Below are 22673 nucleotides of genomic sequence, written 5' to 3' on the forward strand. Positions count from 1 at the left end.
TTGGCTTGAACAGCATAGGTGTACGTATGATCCAGCATCTGTGGGTACACCTCTTGAATCCCATGATGCAGTTTCTTGGGGCAACCAAGTATCTTGTCTGGATCTGTACCAATCTCACAATACAAACCAGTCTTCACATAGACAAGAGAGGAAGTAAATGGTTTAATGCTGAGAATTTGCTTTTTGGATCACCTAAGTGAGAGGTATATAAAACAAAAGGGCATTTTCCTTCATGAGCCTGGAGTTTTAAATCCACACACACAATTTCCTCTTCCTTGAGTTATTCGCTCTCCAAAAAAGGATGGCTCCCCAAATCCTTCACGGGCCAGAAACCCAGCCCCCCCCCCAACACCATATAAAAGCAGGGTAATAATGACCACGGACAATGTGCTGAAATGAATACTTCTAGTGCAAACAGGTACCGAGAAGGGTCCTCTGATTCGAGAGGGAACCGCGTCACCAGAACACTCTCGGTGAGACCACACATTCATACGTCTGGTTCTTGCAAACACTACAGCTGCCTCAGCCTTGGTCTTGGAAGGAAAGAGAGAAAAGGTTACCTCCCCGGCCCTCGTGCCATTTGGGTAGCTTACTGGAGACACTGACTTCTTAACACTGGGTTCCTATGTTTTGTATAATACCAAAGTCCTTAAACACAGGTCAAACAGAGTAATAAATAGGTCAAACTTCAGGTTAGAATATAATACTGACTATAACCTCTTCGTAGAAAAGTGAGGCTCTCTCTCTCTCTCTCCTGAGACACATTGAAGAGAGGAAGGAGACGGGTGACCTCAACACTGTACCATCCGTTGGTGGACCAATGCACCTCAGCGGAAGAGTCCAGAACTGCCCGCGCACTGTGCCTTTCTCACCCCAAACCCATTTAGGTAAGTGCTTGGCAGAGTTTCTCTACAGCGCGCCCCTTCGGCTCATTTCCTCAAAGAAAACGTCCTTGGCATTTTAGCCCTCATCTTCCCGCAGTTCGGTAGGGAGAAATTTGTACTGCTGCTGACGGATCTGGGCCAGCTTCTTCCTGGCTTCTTCCAGCTCTCGTTCCTTCTTGAGCATTTCTTCCTGCGCTGCGATGATCTGGAAAAATTAACAGCATTTAACTCTGATGCTGCCGTATGAATGAACGAAAGGGTGACAAGTTAAGCATATTGTGATGGCTGAAACGTGCACGGCACCAAAAGCCCAGGGATTTCAGAATGCATCCAGAGTTTTAGCTCAGCCCAGCCGAACCAAGCTTTGAATGTACAAACACATGAAGCAGCCTTATACTGAATCTGGCCATTGCCCCATCAAGATCAGTATTGTCTTCTCAGACTGACAGCCGCCCCCCAGGGTCTCAGGTTGAGGTCTTTCACTTCACCTACTGCCTTATCTATGTAACTGGAGATGACGGGGATTGAACCTGGGACTTCCTGCATGCAAAGCAGAGGCTGTTCCGCTGAGCCAAAGCCCTTCCCCAAGACTTCCCCTGCATCTTGAATGCACCAGGAACGGTGCCTTGCCCCTCTTGTCTTAAATGGAGAAATATGGTGAGAAACTGTCTGGTTATGTGTGTTGCATAAAATTCAGGCACAACTGGAGTCAGTTCCTCTCTCCCCTAACAAACTGGGATTCCATGACCAAACTACCTGGTTTAGAATCCAAAGTTTTGGAGGGGGGAAAAAACCAAACTCTGCTTAACCTGCCGTTATATGCCATGGAGTGACCAGAGGAAGCTTTGACCTGAATGGCCCAGGCTAGCCCAAACACGTCAGCTAAGCAGATTCGGCCCTGGTTAGTATTTGGAAGGGAGACCACCTGGGGTCTCTCCGCAGAGGCAGGCAATGGCAAACCACCTCTGTTCATCTCTTGCTTTGAAAACTGCATGAGGGGTTGCCATAAGTCGGCTGTGACTTGACAGCACTTTGCGCATACGTTACACCAGTGGTTCTGTGCACGAGAAAGGAACAAGGAGGAGGAAGACACATGTGCACCAAGCAAGGTTTGTGCAGATCCTGGTTTTCTGGAATGCCTAAATGTAGCCCCAACTTAAATTTAAGGACAAACCTCAGCAGAGCATCAGATTAGGCAGATTCTCACCCACCTGTGCGATGCCACCCACAAATTTGGTTTTGACTACCACGTCATCATCGTCCGCTTTACCAAACGCTGCCTTCTGGGCTGCCCTGACCAGGTTGTCGGATGCCCGTTTGACAGCGTTGCCTGCAGCCTAGAGAGGGGGGGAAGGAAATGAAGAAGAGAGAAGGGGGAAGGAGGAAGGAGGGAGAAGATGGAAGAAGGAGGAGAAGAAGAAGAGGAGAGTTGGTTTTTATATGCTGACTTTCTCCACCACTTATGGAAGACTCAAACCAGCTTACAATCACCTTCTCTCCCCCTCCCCACAACAGACACCCTGTAAGGTAGGTGGGGCTGAGAGAGCTCTAGCAGAGCTGTAACTGGCCCAAGGTCACCCAGCTGGCTTCGTGTGCAGGAGTGGAGAAAAAGATCCAGTTCACCAGATTAGCCTGTGCCGCTCATGTGGAGAAGTGGGGAATCGAACCCGGTTCTCCAGATCAGACTCCATCGCTCCAAACCACCGCTCTTAACCACTACACCACGCTGGCTCTCCAAGCAGCAATAAGAAACATCTCCACAAGAGCAAGCTAGAGAGCCACTGCAATTTACAACTAGAGGGGATTCCCTCTGCTTTCTGGGCTGCTGACTGGCCGGTAGCCAGCTGAGCTCCACGCTGCACTGGCTGGATGTTGAATCAAAGCATGCTGCAAAACCCCACTCCTCCCTGGAGGTGCAGGTTGGCTCCTCGACACACTGAGCGTTCTTACCTGGAGCCGCCTCATCGCCTCCGAGTCTTGGTCGGCCTTCACTTTGCAAGCCACGAGCAGCTGGGCCGTAGAGGCCGCCACTTGTTTGGCAGAGGAGATCAGCTTTTCCTCGCTGGCGTGGCCTTGGACCGAAGCGTTGGCTGCTTCACACAGGTTGCTGGTTGCGGCTGCTACCATTCGGGCCTAGGAGGAGGGTCACAACAGATGATGGGCATACGTCTAGGATGAGGGCTCACTGGTCCCAGTCAAGGATGGCCCCCAATCTCTCACTTATGCATGGAATTGCAAGGCAAGATTCCCTGGGGACCTGAAGGTTCTGACAGCACTTAACTCCGCTACCCTTTTTCGATGGATTGAGGTTGGGGAAGAGCAGTGGAATTTGTGTGAAGGAGTTTGGAATCCATGACAAATTGGAGGAGGGTTGATAAACCAAAGCTGCTGCTTAGAGATGAGCCGGTGACAGTCAGGCACACTCTGGGAACATCCACGCAAGATCGCTGCAGTGTGTTCTACGTGGGGCTGCCTTTGAAGACTGTTTGGAAACCTCAGCTGGTCCAGGATATAGCAATACATTTGCTGCTGGGTCGCACCCCTGGCTCAGATCTGCCTGTTTCCTCCTCTGCAGCCCATCAGGACCTCGCAGTTAGGCTGCCTGTGGTACCAGATATGTCCACCTTGTCAAGCAATGGCCTTCCAATAAGGTTTTGCCAGCTGAGTGCCCACCTAGAAATGTCACCTGGAGATGTATCTAATGAAGGGAGACTTGACTCTTGAACGCTTATAGCCTCAAAACCTTGTTGATCTCTAAGGTGTTACTGGACTCGAATGTAGCTCTTCTACTGTAGACCTGGAACTACCCTCTGAAACCAGAAATGTCAGTGATGGACCCTAGAATCTTGTGCCTGCAAAGCTCATGACCTGTGCCAGCAAACCGTGGGTCTAGACAGAACCCTGCCTTGGGGCCCCAGGGTGGCCAAGCCTACGACAGAAAAGGTGTTACTCACTGCAGAAATGAGTCCTTGAGACCACTGCCCATCGTCAGCAGCGTTGGCAGGGATTGCCCCGACCTAGAAATACAGTTCAGATAAATTTGAGGTCATAACCTGTTAAAGATCATTACTTTTCTATATCCCGCCCTTCTTCCAAGGAGCCCAGGACTTGTGTCTATGCTTGCCATTTTCATTCTCTCTTCTACCTAGTCACTGGGGTGTGTGTGTGAGGAGGTAGTTGTGAAATTCCTGCATTGTGCAGGGGGTTGGATTAGATGACCCTGGTGGTCCCTTCCAACTCCATGATTCTATGATAGTCAGGTAGGTTAAGTTGAGTTGCGAAGACCAGCCAAAGTCACCGAGATGGCTGAGCGGGGATTTGCTCCCACTTTCCCCCGGTCCTTTTCATCTCCTGGGGGGCCGTTTCAGTAAGGGGAGGAGGGGAAGGGGTCACAGTCAGGTGTGTTTGGGGGGGGGCAAGGTTTATACTAAGGCCTGTTCTTGGCGATCAACATGAAATTGCAACAAAAGGGGGAAAACTGCATGTGTTTTGATTACTTCATGATTATCAGATATAAGGTGGGTGACTCGTAGGACCTCATACATATGGGGGGACGTCCCCCCCACCCTTCCTGATCGCAACAGGGGGGGAAGCATGTAAAACATCATTTATGAAGATAGTTTCAGGCGGGTGCTACTGGATTTGGCCCCAGGGGCAGCTACTTTTAGAGCTGTCCAATGAAAGAAGGGGCCAAGCAGCATCCCTTCCGACAGCCCCTAAAGAGAAGGGGAGACCGCCGCTCAGGAGAAACAGGCATCTCTCTTTGCTAGCTTTTCACTGTCCTGTTCTTCTGAGGGAGGATTAACCAACCGCATCTGGACAAGCTGTTGAGGACTCCTCGTTTTCATGCAAGGGGCCCCCTATCAGAGCATTTGTTAACCAAATGGCTTTTCACAAACACAGAGGTCAGTAAAGCAACTGATCCACTCCAAGAGCTAAAGAGAAAAGATATACAAGGTACTCTAATGCACTTGGATGCCGTTCACTTATCTCTACTGAACTCAGAATACAGAGGTAGCAATACTTTCGTCTACTGACCTTTCCCTGAGCCACCAACTCCCTCTGAGCGGCGGATGCTGATTTGACAAGGGCACTGGTAGCGGCTGCGATTGATTTAGCTGCTTCTAGGATCTGTTCTTCAAAGTCCAGAGTCTCATCTGCCTGCTGGAACCAGAGGAGAAGACCGTCACCGACAGGTCTCAAAAAAAAATATTCCTTGAAATTTCAGCAGTTCATTTTTGCAACTCCCCACTCCAAACACGTGAGCTGCCCAAGAGGCTCAACGCCCTTCTGAACAAGGGAACAGTGAGGCATTCAGGGTTACTTTGAAAGAAACATCACAGACCAATTTCTGTTCCTATGCTGTTTTAAGGACCCAGTGAAATATCCCCTGTGTGAGAAGGTTTTCTGCCGATCCGTGCTGTCTCACTGCACTACTTAAGGTGCCAACAGGCACTTGCCGTGTACATGTTCCCATGCAGTTCGGATATAAGGGATTTGCTGTTGCTGATGGTGATTGGCTGGGGTTGCTCTGATGTCACAGAGGAGTTCAGCAGGCAGGAGGGCCGAGGAAATGGGAAAAGCAGCAATACAGGCCTAACTAAGCATGAAAATGCAGAAGTCCAAGGGAAGAAAATGGAAGTGAGGGTTGGGAGAGGCAGTGTGAAAGAAGAAGGAGGGGATTGAAGAAAACTGGGAGAGAGAAGGCCGGAGGCATCAACGGATCTGAAACAGCAAGCCAGATTTAGCAACTGGCCCTCCGTATTCATTGTTCTGGATTACTAGGTGTGGACACGGGCCAAACTAATTTAGCCCTTTCTAAACAGACTTTGAAATTCAAGGAACGCAGTAAATTGGGCTGTCTTTCTCTGTCCTTATTCTACAGCATTTTGCATTCGCGTCACTTCTTTTGCAAATGCCTCTGAGGAACCCCTCGGGACTAGTCGCTTAACTTTCAAAAGTATGAAGGCAGAGTTCTAAGGGGTCAACCCTTTCATAGACAAGCCAGCTCACTTGCAACAAGAGGAGGCTGAAAACAGATACTGAAAGACTAGCACAGACAGAATGCTGCATGCAGTACTGTCTGCCATCTAACAACTTTATCTGCAAGACTGATTGCCCCCTGTGCAAAGCCTGGCAGCATCAGAATCTAAGTATTGCTGTCATAGATCAGACCAAACATCCATCTAATCCTGCATCCTGTTACCAAAGTCAGCCAGTTCCCAGGCATGGCTTGAAAGAGATGGCTTCCCATTACTTTTTGACCCCAGACATACATACCCTCTGAACATCGAAGACCCGTTTAGCAATTATTGCTAATAGGCCATTGATAAACCCATATTCCATGCATTTATCATCTAAATGCTTTTTTTTTTTTTTAAGTGAGTGGCGATCACGGCAGCTCATGGCAAGGAATTCCAAGTCCTCCATCTTCCCAAGATGCTCACAAGAGGGAGTCTTTTTAATGCACATATCCTTTTAACCAGATTGAAAGGAGGAGAATCTGCAGAAGTCTTCTAAACCCTTTAAGCCTCTTTGCAAATTACGTAGTGCTCTTTCAGATTGCCTCCTGATACTTTGCAAAAATATATATATATATACACACACAACCCCGGAGACAGAGCGGGACACTGTAGGAATGTTTGATATATAGTTGACCTAAATAACAACCTAATATATCAAACATATCACACAGAGTCCTGCAGAAAAAGGCTTCCAGGTTAGGACACGGCTTGAAATAAGGATTAAGTGTTGAACGCTCACAATGGAAGGGATAAGCCTTATCTGTTCCCCCTCCTCTCCCCTCCCCATTTGAATGCTGAAACCAACAGGGAGGCTAGACAAAAACACTTTGGAGAACAAGCTGTGCTTCCAGAAACACTTTTTGGAAGGCGGCCCTGTTCATAAGTACGGTACCTCAAGGCTATAAATTGCTTTCCAGCAGAAATTGTGAAAAAAGTGATTGTCTTTTCTTTCATGAGATTAAAAGATAGAGGCAAATCCATCCATTAAAAATGTTTACTTTCAACATTAAATTTTTGTTTTGAATGGGGAAGTATTTTGGTAAGTGCAGGCATCTGCCTTAGTTTAACAGGCAATATCGTAGTCTTGGCTGCACCTCCCTAAAAAGCTTTGACAGTCAGTGAGTCAAATGAAAGACAGCCACTGCGATTTGGAATTCGTGGGCAGCATATGTAAAGAAGATTTGCTGAGACAGCTTCCATTTCTTTGACAACACTATGTGCAAATTCAGCTGACTTGAATTTCTCTGATTATTTTGACTAATTTCTTCAGTTTTTGCTACACACACGGAGAAGAGACAATCCCACTGTAACCTCTGCGAACCTTATTCAGGCACTTCCCTAAGGGTTTGCTTTTTCAAAGATGAAATGATGCAATTCCTAAAAGACGAATTCTCTAATCCTGCATCTTGGGGTCTTCCGCAATGCTATCTAGACCCTCATGTCACCTTCACAGCTCAGCCCTTCTGCCTACATGCGTATTTCCACAAAGGTAAACAACAGATCTGTGCCAAACGGATTTGCTCAGCCTTAGCTGAGAGTTTAATTGAAAGTTCTAAGTATGGATAAATGCAACTTTCAGCCCTCCCGTCTCACTTGTCTTTCCCCAGCCCAGGGTTGCTACGCAGAGGCAGGAAAAGACAAACCACCTCTGAATGTCTCTTGCCCTGACCCGGATGGCCCAGGCTAGCCCGTTCTCGTCAGCTAAGCAGGGTCTGCCCTGGCTAGTATTTGGATGGGAGACCACCAAGGTTGCCATGCAGAGGCAGGCAAGGGCAAGCCGCCTCTGTTCATTTCTTGCCTTGAAAACCCCATGAGGGGTTGCCATAAACTGGCTGTGGCTGGATAGTCCTTTCCACCACTACCAAAAGGCATGAGCCAAGTCACAGAAGTATGAAGGCTCTGGTAGCTGAGGAAACTCACCCCCGGGCTCAGGACAGGCCGTCTGGGGAAGAGGGGGCTCACTGACTGACTCACCTTTGGCTTGGCTCTGGGCTTCAGTTGCTCCAGCTTCTTTGCCGCAGCTTCGATGGAGGCGGCAGCCCCCAAAAGCTCTGTCTCGGCAATGACCGTGGGGTCCTCTGGATCGACCCATTCAGTGCCTGGCATCGGCAGACAAGAGGGAAAGGGCATCATAGCAATGGCTTTTGCAGTGGCTCTGGGGACAGTCAGCTTTGCCACACAAACATGGTGTCAGAAGTGACACAGAAAATACCATCAGAAGAGTCCTGTGGTGGGAACTGAAAGCGCTCTACTTAAACCAGCACCCTGTTTCCCATAATGGTCAACCAGATGCCCCAGAAAGGCCAATAAGATGGCCTGCTTCACCAGCCCTTGCTTGAGAATGGTGGCAGAAGAACCACCAAACTCACCTTTCATTGCTTCGGTTGACTGTATAAGTTCCGTGACGGCACCAGCGACCCGTTTGGAGAAGGAAGCCAGTGGTTGCTTCGACTCAGGGGTGGGCTTCTGGAGTATCTGTTGGCAAAAGCAAGGGCCGAGGTTGACATTCAGCGCCAGGCTAGTTCAGCGGTTGTTTGAGGTCCGTTTGCCACTTTGAAGCTTTTTTCAGGAAGTCTCCCCCTCTTCCTGGCTATGTACTCCAATTGGGGATTCCTTAGACCAGAGGTCCCCAACTCTTTTGAGCCTGCACCTTTGGAATTCTGACACAGCAAGGTGGGCGCAGCCACAAAATGGCTGCCGCAGGAGGCACAGCCAGCCACAACGGCTGCCGCCACAGCTTGCCTTCAGACATATAGTGAAGATCCTTGTGCTGTGGTGGCAGCTGCTGACAAAGCACCCTTTTTAAAAAATCTGCACAGCCAGTCAATTCTCCAGTGGCCCAGCAGAAGCCTTGCTGGGCAAAAAGCCCCACCTGGCCCTATCCGCTTTCTAAAAACACTCGGTGAACACCAGAAAAGGTGCTGGCAGGTGCCACGGTGCCCACCCTGTTTGGGACCCCGATAGACATTCAGGACATCATCACAAAGCCAGTGGTTCCAGGAGCAGCTGCTGTTTGCTGAGATGGGGCTAGCACAAGAGCCCTTCCCAGTGCACTGAACTCCACAGAGGAGATCTCCTCCACAGAGGAGATCTGACCCCGGCAGCTCTGCCTCAAGGACCACTCACAATCCTGTGCTTTACCCCTCTCATCTCATGGAAAATTTGCTCATCGCCACTCTTCCTTTCAACCTCCGAACACAGGGGAAAACTGCTACTTTCGTCTCCTCTCATGAAGGCATGTTCATGAAGGCTATTTATTCATTACACCCAGCTCTCACTTTTGGAAAAGCTTAGCGTGGCTTCCAGGGCACGTTCCCCTGACACCCATGCCAGCCCCAAGGAGATCTATGCTTGCTTCAGCTTCCAGGGGCTCTCCAGACAAAACTCTGATGCCTGAGGGGTGATGGAGAGAAAGGAACGGGGTGCGTGAGGAGCTCCGTCCCAGGAGATTGTTTGGCGGCTGCAGCTGCTGCACATGATTTAGGCGGTGCATAAGTCTTGGGAGGACACAAGGAGGAGGGGCCACCAATTGCCTGTTTCAGTGCCTCCTTTAAGTGGAGACATCCCCGTATCTCTTTCGGAGCTCATCTTTGCAAACAGCTGAAGTATCCCCAAATACACGCAGCTGTTTTTGTTTTGTCCTGCTGCAGAGACTAGGCCGGTGACATCAGCAACTCTCAAATGAAACGAGTGGGATGGAAAGCACACCAAATATTCCTGTTGGAATCCCAGCCACTGCTCAAATTAGAAACGCAGCCAGGGAGAGATGAGCAAGCAGATCCTAACCAGAGGCTCTCAGGGACCGTGTCGGAGCCTGCGGACAAGCTGTGGCTTACTCTTCTCGAAGAACACCTGAAGCTGCCTTATACCTGTTACACAGGTAACAGGAAGCCCTGATCTGGATAGCCCAGGCTAGCCCCATCTCATTGGATCTCAAAAGCTAAGCAGGGTCAGCCTTGGTCAGTATGTGGATGGGAGACCACCAAGGAACACCAGTGTTGCTGTGCAGAGGCAGGCAACAGCAAAACTACCTCTGAATGTCTCTTGCCTTAAAAACCCTACGAGGTTGCCACAAGTCAGCTGTGATGATGGCAAAAAACAACAACAACAACTACAGGAAATCGGGATAATATTCTGCAAGTGGAACTGTTTTTACTTCCTCCTTTTGTGTTGAGGAAGAAAGCAAAATATTTTAGTCTGGCTCAAAGCTGGGGGGGGGGAATCCCTTTAAACGCTTGAGGGCTAGAGTATAAATCCCCCTCCCCTGCCAAGCAAGTTCCTGTCTCGAGATTTCACAGGTTCCATTTTTCTCATGTCATTTGCCATGATAGTGACAAGTAACGAAGCAAATGCACCTTTGTTGTCCTTTATCTGTATGCCAACACATGCCCGCTAATTTGATTTAACAAGCAGCACCACAATGCCATGCCTGGTGCATCCACGCCCAGCTCTGGTTGCTGGCTAGGCACATGCTTCTAATCAGCCTTCTGCTCAGCCTTGAGGGAGCTTGGGGGATAGCAATGTGTGTGACTGAACCCACAAATCAACTTGGGAATGATCAGGTGCTCGGTAGAAGCCAGCAAGCTCTCTTTGCCAAGAACTGGTGTATCACAGAGGACCAAAACACGCCAGAGGAAAAAGTTGGGCAGATGGCAATCTTACTGTGAGGTGAGCTGAGGCAATCAGCCCAGGGTTTGGGTTAGGCACTTGACTAAAGTGTATTTGATCAGACCTGGACCGATACATGGGCCAGAAGAAAAACTGGAAACTTCCACGCTCATATACTCTGGGCAAACAACAAGGACCCTTAAGACCACACAGCTGCCAAGTTAACTTAAAAAGTTTGTTTAACAAGTTTAAAATTACATTCCCACCCCATCTTTTTTCTGTGGAACCCAAGGAGGGATACCCAAGGGGGCTTTCCCAAGAGGTCTTCTGTCCAGCCACTGACCAGACTTGGACCTGCCAAGTGGCCGTGTCATGTGCCTTCAGACCTTGCCCTGGGACCACAAAGTGGTCCCTGAACCAGACCCCCCTTGGTCCATCAAGGTCAGTACTGTCTACTCAAACTGGCAACAGCTCTCCGGGGTCTCAGGCTGAGGTCTTTCACACTATCTCCTTGCCTGGTCCTTTTAGCTGGAGATGTCAAGGATTGAACCTGGGATCTTCTGTATGCCAAGCAGAGGCTCTTCAATGTAGCCACAACTCATTCCTAAAGGGGTTGGGGGCTATGTAAGCCCAGCACACTGGTAGTTTGGCTCTCAGGGTAGATTTGAATGCATGACTCCCTAGTAAAGGCCATAATACTACATTGGCTCCCAAAACATACACACAAGAAGTCTTCGGTTAAGAGTACTGAGTGGGGTTTTGACTTACCGTGAGAACATGTTCCAGGAGCTCCAAGTATCCCAGGGTGCACTCTGTCCCATAGCGCAATGCTCTTGCCCGAACATCCTCGCTCACTTCGGGGTGGTAAGAAGCTTGCTAATGATGCAGAAGAACGTTGACAAGAAAAAAAGTCATGTTATCAAAGCCCAGCAGTCAAGATGTAAGAGGACAAGCTCCCGGTAGACAGGAGACAGAAACCCTACGGCCCTCTCTGTGGGTCAGTTTTGAGAGGTGTTCCACTCCATACCACCACCACCACCCCAAATGCAACAAGGCAGGCAATTCCTCTGGTAATTCATTTGCCTGTCAACAGACGCTATTGAAAAGCAAATTTAACTATGTAGGGCTCTCAGTGGATTAATGATTTTTAATTTGTCAATTTATTAGTCGAGATGCAATCAGCTGATTAAATTTTAAAAAAATTTGCATTACCAAAACATCAGCATAGGTGCCTTTCTGTAAATCGAGCACCCGCTGACTAAATGCTACGGGGCTCACTAGGGGTGCATCCCAAAACGCCCTTGCACATATGGAAGGCACATCTTCTAATCGCAGAAGGGCCGATTTACATCATGCAATAAGAGGATGTAGACCCAAAGATGTTCTTCAACTTGTGCCCATGAGATCAAGAAGCCCATTTTGGAATGCCGAAGAAAACTTCTCAGCATGAGATGTAAATTCAGCAGCGATGGCAAACCACCTCTGTTTGTCTGCCCTGACCTGGACGGACCAGGCTACCCTGATCTCGTCAGAAGCCCAGGGTCGCTACGCAGAGGCAGGCAATGGCAAACCGCCTTTGAATATCTTTTGCCTTGAAATCCCCACAGGGTCATCATAAGTCGGCTGTGACTTGACAGCACTTTCTACTACCACCAGCACATAACTCCATGACTCCACTTGATTAAAGACAAAAAACCCTGCCCATTTGTTTCAGGGTTCCACCTGGAGGCAGCCCATTTCTGCTTTTGGGTTTTTTAATTTAACCAGGAAATGCAAGAAAATGTCAAAGCTTCCCTCAAGCCCTGGGAATTTCCTCCCCTGACTACTTAAGTGTCCCCCCTCTCTTCTGTTTCAAGAGAAGGCCCCTTTCACTGAGACAGTTTTCACAAATCCACTCCCCACCCAATTTTACAGCCACAAGGGCTCTCAGGGGCGTTTTCAGGAGAAGAAAAAACCCCGTTTTTACCTTGCAAGCCAGCAGCATGTCAGCGACCGCTTTGCGGCTCAGGTTGGCCGTGGCGATCACATCCTCCTGCCGGCAGGAGTTGCCAGCTGCCACGGCTTTGGCCGTTGCCATGGTGATGCCTTTCGTCATCCGGATCGATTCTTCTGGAGAGGACGTCTTTTCGGGAACCTCCTTTGACTGGAACACCTGGAAACGGACGGGGAAGAGAGCAAACCAAAGCAGCAAAAAGGAGATGAGCAAGGGTTACCGAGCTCTGCCGTGACATTTGGCTTCAAGGCGTTTGCCTCGAAATAGATACGGCTGTTAGAAACTCTCCAAATGTCAGCAAGCAAAACCATTTGTGGAATACAGACAGATCCTTCCCACAAAGAACGTCATATTCCTGATGCAATGGAAGAGCTTGGGAATTCCAGAGTGGTTTGGAATTGCAGTCACAGTTATCGATAATACCGTTTATACACTGTTCATTACCTACAGAGTGCTTTACATGCATGCGTGATCTTGTAATCTTTACAACAGCCTTGAACCAGGGACCTTCTGCATGCCACGCAAATGTTCTACTACTGAGCCATGGCCCTTCCCCTATTATACATGAACCAGTGAAGGTGCCTTCTACTGAGTCAGACCACTGGTCCATCAAGATTCCTATTGTCTACTCAGACTGAGAGCAGCTCTCCAGGGTCTCAGGCGGAGGTCTTTCATATCACCTCCTATCTGATCCTTTCCACTAGAGGTGCCAGGGGATTGAACCTGGGACCCTCTGCATGTGAACAGGGGCTCTTCCACTTGAGGAGAGAGGATCTGTAGAAGTGGTGTAGCAGTTAAGAGCAGTGGTTTGGAGCAGTGGTCTCTGATCTGGAGAACTGGGTTTGATTCCCCACTCCTCCACATGAGCGGCGGAGGCTAATCTGGTGAACTGGATTTGTTTCCCCACTCCTACTCACAAAGCCAGCTGGGTGACCGTGGGCAAGTCACAGCTCTCTTGGAACTCTCTCAGCCCCACCTACCTCACAGGGTGTCTGTTGTGGGGAGGGGAATGGAAGGTGATTGTAAGCCAGTTTGATTCTGCCTTAAGTGGTAGAGAAAGTGGGCATATAAAAACTAACTCTTCTTCATTTTCTTCTTCTTCTTGAGAAACTTAACTGTGCACCCTTAACTGTGTGGTTGAATACAGGCCAGTATTATGATCCCCGCCATGGGAAATGGGGGGCTGCGTTTGTGGCAGCGGTGGGATCGCAGAAGGAGATCCACCTGGATCACAGCTCATTCTCTTCGGCGTGGCCGTGCACTGGCTCCCACTGCATACTGGGCCTGAGGAGCTTCAGCCATAGAACCAAGCCAGTCATAGAATCAGAGAATCTGTCCTGACCTCAGGGGCCAAGAACGGCTACCAGGGACCAGGCATGGCTTGGCTACTCTTGGAAAGGTTAGAGGCCAGGCTTTTACCGCAAGCTCCTGCTTGATGCACTCAATCGTGGCCTCGAGCGCTCTCGTTCCTCGAGTGGCCTCATCTTCCACGGCTTTCACCGTCTTCAGAAGAGATGTAACATTTGTCACCATCACCTAGAAAGGCACAAGGAGGAGAAGCAGCTTTATGGCCAGGGAGTCCCAAAACAGCAAAAGAGCATCAGGATCATGCCCCAAATCTGACCAGGCACCGACAGGGAGATGAGTGGACTAAACACAGTCCTCTTTTCCCCCTCGCCATCTCTGCCTCCTTTTATTTATTTAATTTGTTTATCTACAAAATTTGTATCCCACCATTCTGCCCTTTTAAGGGCCACCAAAAACATTTTTTCTGTTGCTGCTAAGTCACAGCTGACTTATGGCCACCTAGTGAGTTTGTGGCAAAGGAGAGATTTGAACTGGGGACTCCTGAATCACAGCTCTCCCCGGCTTAACCAACTAGGTCTGTGTCTGGGTGTCAAACTACAGCGTTGATGACATGTTTACAGACTTAAAAAAAAAAAGTCCTACAGCTAAATTTGCATAAGAAACAAATTTGGGGAGATGTAGATAATGAGAGTGAAGATTTGCAGGAATCAGAATCCGTTGCCAAAAGCAGCTGGTGTTTGGAGGGGTTGGGGAAGAGACGGGTTTGAAGAGCTGCCCCCATGACAGAGCTGGCAACTGGGATGCAAACGCATTTCATACCTTGGCAGCTCCCTTGAGCTGGTACATGGACGGGTCATCGGCCGGCTTGCTAGCAGCTCCTTTGGTGGCACCAATGAGATCCGACAAAGCCTTTGCAACATCCTTGATGGCATTGATCAGCACAACCTGACACGGTGGGAAACCAGAGCACTGAGTCAGCTGTTTCCCAAGCCTTGGAAAGAGATGGGGCACAGGGAGGGGGCATAGGGCCTCTCCCTGTGACCTTAACTCCTGGGCAGGAACGTATGGGAGAAGATGGTCCTTCAGATACCCTGGTCCCTAGCCATACAGGGCAATGTCTACTTTTAAAGTTGTTGTTTATCATGAAACAAAAGGGGGGTTGAGATAGAGGAGCATTGTACTTGGCCAGATGTACTGTCATGTTGGTGCTCTTTTCGGGTTTTCAACTCTGAGCTTGTTTTAGCTCAAGCGTTTTTTCTTAAATTGATTTAAAAATATATATTTTATGTCAAGTGGGTACTGTTTTATTTAGCACATGAATGAACAATTGTCCAAAATGGCCAACTACAAGAGAAGCTTGCACAAGGACCATGTGTGCCACGCCCCGAGGAAAGGCCGGTCCCTGGAAATCTTCCTGTGGGCACCCCTGGCTCTAGTTGGGACTCCCCATCAGACCATGGTGCAGCTCACGGCTGTGCAATCTGCTCTCCTTTTGAGCGTGGCCTCGACTGGCAATGGCAGTTGCCTTGGCAACTTGCTTCTGATGTGCTCAGATACCGGGGGGGGGGGGGAAGAATAATCTCCAAATCCCCACTTTGTGCAGAGGTGGCAGGAAGAGACACTTCCTTGCCTAAGGGACGCCTCCCCCCGCCCCAAGCCTACTGCCGACACGTATAAAGATTCCCCCCACCCCTCAATAATTGGCTTTACCGCATCGTCAGCTGTGGTTTGCATGCCTTATTGGATCAGAGCTCTTTGGGGATAGTTTGCACTGAGTGTTCGTTTTGAAATTAGATTTCCCTAATTTGTTGGATGGGCTTTAACAAGCAAGTCAAAATAAATTAATTGCTGGAACAACATTGTTAAATTTGACAACGCTGAACTGTCGAGCTGTTACTCAAGGAGGCAAGGCAACCAGCCTGTGACATGGAGCTTCTTGGGGTACTAGTTGGAAATACAAAGCCACAAACAAAAGAACTAAATTCCACCAGTAAGTCTCTCCAGCAAGGGATACGCTCATGGCCAAGAGACTGCTTCCTTTATGGGGGGGAGGGGCAAGAAAATGGTGAGTTTAGACCTAATAGTGGGGGGGGGGGGCAGTTTGAAGTTCAGTGCAAGTTAACTTGCAAGACAGTGCAAGTTAATTAAAACGGTAAAGGTCCCCTGTGCAAGCACCACGTCATTCCTGACCCATGGGGTGACCTCACATCCCGACGTTTCCTAGGCAGACTTTGTTTACGGGGTGGTTTGCCAGTGCCTTTCCCCAGTAGCAAGTTAATTAAGAGGGTGCTAAAAATAAAGGAGGATCCCCATGGTGTGGAGTGGTAAGCTGCAGTACTGAAGTCCAAGCTCTGCTCATGACCTGAGTTCGATTCCAATGGAAGTCAGTTTCAGATAGCCGCCTCAAGGTTGACTTAGCCTTCCATCCTTCCCAGGTCAGTGAAATGAGGACCCAGCTTGCTGGGGGTAAAGGGAAGATGACTGGGGAAGGCACTGGCAAACCACCCTGTAAACAAAGTCTGCCCAGTAAACGTTGGGATGTGACGTCACCCCATGGGTCAGGAATGACCCGGTGCTTGCACAGGGGACCTTTACCTTTTAAAGATAAAGGGTGGGAGGTATGTATTATGCGTGACATGGTGCTGCCACTGAAAACCTCAATGCAGTGCAAATTCAAATGTGGGAACAACTTATTTCTCAGGCAACCTGTTCGAGCATTGAAATAAGGCAATCTGCAGGTCAGGCAGAGATGACGCGTCCTGATGGATGGAAAACAGCACACGGCGAACAAAGCCGGCCTTCCCAGTCTTACCTGTGTTTCAGGGTCATCTGAGCCTAAGCTGGCGGCTCCCAACTTCACCACCTCCGCTAACTGAGTGATGGTGCTGGCCGACGATTGAGCCGCTTGGGCAAGCTTGTCCTGACTAGAGGCAGCCCCGGACACCAAGAGCTTTGTGTCTTCGACCAAAGCCTTTGCTGTCTTCAGAATATTTTCCCTGAGAAGAAAAATTGAGGGCAGGCGGGAGGAATAGGAGAGGGAAGGGGGGGCAATCAGTATTCAGCACCATTGCACAAGTTGACAGTGACATTTGGCAGAGATACAACTTTTGGTATCACTTACGCTATCTGAAATCTGTTCAACGATTAGTATTTTAAAGGAGAAAAACATGTGTTCCTTTTAAGTGCTAATAACGCATGGAGCTCAGTTTCTAATTGTGCAACCAGGAGGATGTTGCTATTAAAAAACAACAACTCTCTTCCTTCCTGTCACAGCAATTTGCATTTGGGGAACTGAAGGAGAGGCACACACTTCATTGATTAGAGTCCCAAATCACATGGAGACCACTCTTTACCCCTCTGGCACACCAGGGCTCCACCTCTCCACTGACAGAGCCACCCAACAAAGAATCATCCAGGATCTGGCGTCGAGGTCTTTGCCCCCCCCCCCAACAGCCATTCATCCTATTCCTATCCATTTCCTGAACGCGCCAGGGAGGAGGAGGTGGTTAAAACTCTCTCATAATCCCTATTCACAACATGAATACAGGCTCAGGCCAAGCACTATGTGGTTTAGAAGAAGAAGAAGAGCTGGTTTTTATATGCCAACTTTCTCTACCACTTAAGGGAGACGCAAACCGGCTTACAATCACCTTCCCTTCCTCTCCGCACAACAGACACCCTGTGAGGTAGGTGGGGTCGAGAGAGCTGTGACTTGCCCAAGGTCACCCAGCTGGCTTCTGTGTGTAGGAGTGGAGAAACCAACCCAGTTCACCAGATTAGCCTCCGCCGCTCACGTGGAGGAGTGGGGAATCAAACCCAGTTCTCCAGATCAGACTCCACCGCTCCAAAAACCACTGCTCTTGCCTCTTCCCTGGACAAGCCTCCCTCCCTTCCCAATTTCCCAGTCAGCACTGACCTGTGGTCGGCAAAGGATTCGTTGTTTTCGGCATTCAGGGTCCCAGCCGTGGCGAACATGATGGTGGTGTCCAGGTCCGCGATGATCCCCGAGACCGCGCTGGCAGCGGTGATGCAGGCCTGCGTGCCTTTGTTCCCAGCCTGAAGGGCCGAGAGGACCAGGGACACCTGCAAAAGAAGCCACCAGGCTGTGAAGAAATCCAGTGGGCAGCCATCTCTGGAGAGACCCATTCTGGCATGGAAATTGTTTTGAGGGACAAGAACCAATTTCGAATATTTAAGAGGCAGCACAAAAGAGCTGTACGGAGGAAGAGCTGTGGCCCCAGATCCAGGCCCAAGCAGAATCTGCACAACAAACAGATCAGGTAGGACCTCCTGGGTCTCAGCAGCACCCCTTCCCAGTTCCCGTTTGGCCACCCTGGCAAAATAAGAGCCCAATTCACAGAGGGGGTTTGCATGACACGCGGAGGGTGCGGTACCTTTTCGCTGACGGCACGGGCACATTCAATCAGCTCCCTTTTTGTGTAACCGTCTGTGGGGCAGATCTGCAGAGCGCCGGCCTTCTGAACCAGAAAGATGCAGCTGTGCCCAAGTTCTTGGACCCGGGTCCTGATCTGGAAGCCTATCTGGAGAGCCAAGAGGTGGGTTGGGGGGGCATGACATCACAACCTTAAGTTATTCATTGCAAAGGTACTGTTCTTTTTCGCAAATAGGTTTGCACCCTACACTGCTTCCCTTGTCGTGAAATGAACCTTTGGTCTCCCTGCACCAAGCAGACATCATGAGGGAGGAATAGTCAGAAGTCTGCTGGGAGTTGCACTGCACAGGTCTTAATTTTTAAGAGGCACCCATTTGCATAACACACAACCAAATGTCCATCAACTCCAAAGAAGCCGGAAGACTGCTGACCTCCTCTGGTTCCACGGTGGCAGCCGCCATTCGCCCCTGGAATGCCAAATGCCCGTAGTCCGTGGTCATTTGTGAAGCCAGACCTCCGAGCTCCTCCGGGTTGGTAACCGATTTGGTCATCTGAAGAGGGGAGGGCAAAGCAAGAGAAGGTGGTGCATGCATTCATGGACACCGCCCCCAGATGGGCTTTGGAGGCAAAGCATGGGTTCCGGCTGGGAAACAAGACGCTTGAAGAAAACCCAACCAAGACTGTCAGAAGAGTTCTGATGGAGTAAACCTGTAACGGCCCATCTAGTCCCCTCCCCCCGCTTCCCACAGGGGAAGGGTTGCCAAACTCCAGGTGGGGCCTGGAGATCTCCCAGAATTACAACTCATCTCCAGGCTACTGAGATCAGTTCCCCTGGAAAAAATTGATGATTTGGAGGGTGGACTCTCTGGCATCGTATCATGCTGAGGACCACACCCTTCCCAGGTTCTACCGAACACACCCCAATCTCCAGGAATATCCCAACCTGGATTTGCCAGCCCCATACGGCGGCCAATCAGATGCCCCCAGAAGGCCCAAAAGCAGGACACGAGGCTGAAAACCCTCTAATGTTGCTCCCAGCAACCAGTATTCAGAGGTACACTGCCTTTGAACATGGTGGTTCCATTTAGACATCATGACTAGTCACCATTTATGGAGCTCTTCTCCAGTAACCCTGCCCCTTAAAAAATCAGTACATTTGCCTGAAGAAACATACATTTGACGCGAGTGTATGAGAGACCGCTCCGGGAAGCTGTCAACTGAGCACCACCAAGAACACGGGTTTGCTTCCTTGAAGCACTAAACCAGTGATCCTCAACTTTTTTGAGCCTGTGGGCACCTTCTGAATTCTGACACAGGGCAGTGAGCACAACCACAAAATGGCTGCCATAAGGAGCGGAGCCTGCCATAAGGAGTAATCCCTCCTTGATCACGTAAAAAGTGTAAATACTCTGAAGATTAGCCACCATGATAGCTCAGTGGAACGTCCATGGTCAGAAACTGAATCTCTGTGAATACCAGATGTAGGGAAAAGGCAATAGGGGAGAGCTGCTGCCTTTACAACCTGCTCATGAATTTCCCAGGAGCCTCTAGCTGGCTACTGCTACAAACACAAATAAATATACCCGGTTGAGATTTGGGGAAGGGCCGTAGCTCAGTGGCAGAGCATCTGCTTGGCATGCAGAAGGTCCCAGGTTCATTCCCTGGCATCTCCAGTTAAAGGGACTAGGCAAGTAGGTGATGTGAAAGGCCTCTGCCTGAGACCCTGGAGAGCAGCTGCCAGTCTGAGTAGACAATACTGACTTTGATGGACCAAGGGTCTGACTCAGTACACACACTTGATCTTAGCCAAAAGGCTGAGAAGTGATGTGAATGACTCAGTATAAGGCAGGTTCATGAGTTCATCGTCTTGGTCTGACCAAGGATATACTCAAGATGAGGCTCGAAGTTCCTCTCCAGTTATTCTTCTTACCATTTCTTGGGCTGTGACAGCAATCGCTTTGGAGTACTTGACCACAGTGGTCTGATAATCGACAAAGGACCCCTTGGGCTCTGGCGGCGTGCCCTCATCCAGCTGGGGGAGAGAAGGAAGGAAGAGCCGTGGCTTAGTGGCAGAGCATCTGATAGCCCTGAGTTGGCATCAGCGTGCTTGCCAGATCAAAAACAAAAGAGCACTGCAAGAAAAGGATTCTAGTGACACAGACCTTGCTCATAGCCTCGGCTATGGAGTCCACCATGTTCCCCACCATGCCCACTTCGCTGGCAGCTTCATTCAAGGTCACCATGATGTCATCCACGGCTTCTTTCATCAGCTGAGCAGCTTCTGTGATGGCGTCATGCGTGTGCGAAGCCTGGAGGAAGTTGGGAGGGAAACAGACTGTGTACTTGGGTACGATGGAAACATAGAGAGAGGTGTGTGTGGCTCAGTGGCAGAGCACCTGCCTTGCATGCAGAAGGTCTCAGGTTCAATCCCAGCATCACCAGCTAAAACAGATTTCAGGGTTGCAGGGTCTGACCTCTCTCTCTGTCTAGACCAGGGAATATCAACCTTTTTAAGCTTGGGAGTACTTTGGAATTCTGGCACAAGGCAGTGGGTGCAGCCACAAAATGGATGCCGCAGGAGGTGGATCCAACCACAATATATTAGGGAACAAGGTTATATATAACTCTAATAGTAACTTTTCAACCTTTCAGGCAGATGCTCTGTTTAGCAGGATGCCTTTCAATCTGCACAGCCAATCAGAAGCCCTGCTGGGCAAAAGCCCCACATAGCCCCACCCACTTTCCAAAAGTGCTTGGCAGGTTCTATGGTGCCCATGAGCACCCTTGTTGGGAACCTGTGGGCTAGACCGAGATGGACTGTCTGACTCCATGCAAGGCAGTTCTGTTATCATTTGGTGATTTGTATTTGATTTGTATCCTGCCTCTTTAAAAACTGCTCCAGGCAACTACCAAGAGTCAGGGCAATAAACATACAAGTTTAAAACACATAAATAATTAAAACCAATCCAATAAAAAACAAATCTATAAGCAATGATGCTATCATAATACATTTGTTAAAAAGGGCAGTCAATAAAATCAGCACTAAAAATCATTAAGGACATAAAAGGAACCCATAAAAACATCATATGTTCAAAATGCATTCCAACCAAATTGCTTCTGGTAGGTTTTGTTTTTTTAAAGCAAACCAGTCTTTTGTGTGATGACAGATGTAGAAGATGTGGAACAAGGATGGAAGTGGAAGACACCAGATGACAGCTGCGGAATCAAAATGTAAATAGAATGACAGGCAGCTATTGGACACCGGACCCCCCTCAAGAAGAGAGACGGGGCAGACCCTGTCACAACACTACCAGAAAATCTTGTGGTCCCTTAAAGACTAAGCTGTCTTATGGACTAGGGTCTGCTTTGCGAAGGGGAAACCCAGGCATCAGAAGACGCAGGGGGACTGCTCTAACTGTTAGACATTAGGAAGAATTTTCTGACAGTTAGAGCAGTTCCTCAATGGAACAGGCTTCCTCGGGAGGTGGTAAGCTCTTCTTCCCTGGAGGTTTTTAAGCAGAGGCTGGATGGCCATCTGTCAGCAAGGCTGATTCTATGACCTTAGGCAGATGATGAGAGGGAGGGCATCTTGGCCACCTTCTGGGTATGGAGTGGGGGTCACTGGGGGTATGGGGGGGAGGTAGTTTGGAATTTCCTGCATTGTGCAGGGGGTTGGAGTAGATGACCCTGGTGGTCCCTTCCAACTCAATGGTTCTATGGGGCTCTAGTCCACAAAAGCAGGGGCTGTGAGAAGTTCTGTTAGCCTTTCAAGTGCCAGGAGACTCCTTTTTGGGCTCTCTCTTCAGCTCATAACTGCAGATGTAAAAAAGAAAGAAAGAAAGAAGAAAATTCACCCCCGCCCAAACCCTTCAGACTTCATTTCCTACCTACAGATTTCGTTTTTCTTAAGGGCAATTTAGCATTCGCTTCAACAAAAATCTGCTTGTTGAGGGAGACCCTAATCAGACAGCTCTGATTACAACAGATTGGATTTTTAATTATACCCGCCTGCTGAAGGGCCATTAAAGAATATCTCCTGAGTCTCTCATCCTCTATCGGCACACTGCTTAATTGCTCACGATCATATTTTTAGACCCATGATACAGAAAACCATCTTCCCTTCTCTGAAAAAGCTTCTTCTGGCAAAGTGAAGATATTGGAAGGGGAGACCAAGCCACGTCATAAAATTTATCTGAATGGTTAAAAAACTAAACTATCCCTCAAGCAGGGTCACAAGCTATGGGGTGCCAGCCTATGCACACTTACTGTGAAGTAAGCCCCACTGCATTCAACAAAACTTACTCCCAAGTAAATATAAGAACATAAACATAAGAACATCAGAAGAGCCCTGCTGGATCAGACCAGCAGTCCATCTAGTCCAGCATCCTGCCTCACACAGTGACCAACCAATTCCTCTGGAGGTCCAACCACAGGGCACAGAGGCTGAGGCCTTTCCCTAATGT

At 49.1% G+C, this 22673-nt stretch overlaps 1 protein-coding gene across 1 annotated transcript in view; it reads right to left on the bottom strand.

Annotated features, from left to right (window-relative positions):
- Positions 1-805: 805 nt before the first annotated feature.
- The window catches only part of TLN2 (talin 2), a 68115-nt gene continuing 46247 nt past the window's right edge, over positions 806-22673 (bottom strand). Inside the window, exons 40-56 of the mRNA XM_056865726.1 lie at positions 20373-20519; positions 20141-20242; positions 18642-18761; positions 18212-18358; positions 17734-17900; positions 16630-16813; positions 14637-14762; positions 13929-14045; positions 12483-12668; positions 11285-11392; positions 8278-8383; positions 7883-8007; positions 4923-5048; positions 3839-3901; positions 2835-3017; positions 2096-2221; positions 806-1089 (exon numbers count right to left, since the gene is read on the bottom strand). Coding sequence (XP_056721704.1) covers positions 961-1089; positions 2096-2221; positions 2835-3017; positions 3839-3901; positions 4923-5048; positions 7883-8007; positions 8278-8383; positions 11285-11392; positions 12483-12668; positions 13929-14045; positions 14637-14762; positions 16630-16813; positions 17734-17900; positions 18212-18358; positions 18642-18761; positions 20141-20242; positions 20373-20519 — 2262 coding nt within the window. The 3' untranslated portion in view covers positions 806-960. The remainder of the gene's footprint in view (positions 1090-2095; positions 2222-2834; positions 3018-3838; positions 3902-4922; positions 5049-7882; positions 8008-8277; positions 8384-11284; positions 11393-12482; positions 12669-13928; positions 14046-14636; positions 14763-16629; positions 16814-17733; positions 17901-18211; positions 18359-18641; positions 18762-20140; positions 20243-20372; positions 20520-22673) is intronic.

The sequence above is a fragment of the Euleptes europaea genome, chromosome 20 (assembly GCF_029931775.1).
Source record: "Euleptes europaea isolate rEulEur1 chromosome 20, rEulEur1.hap1, whole genome shotgun sequence".
Lineage (NCBI taxonomy): Eukaryota > Metazoa > Chordata > Lepidosauria > Squamata > Sphaerodactylidae > Euleptes > Euleptes europaea.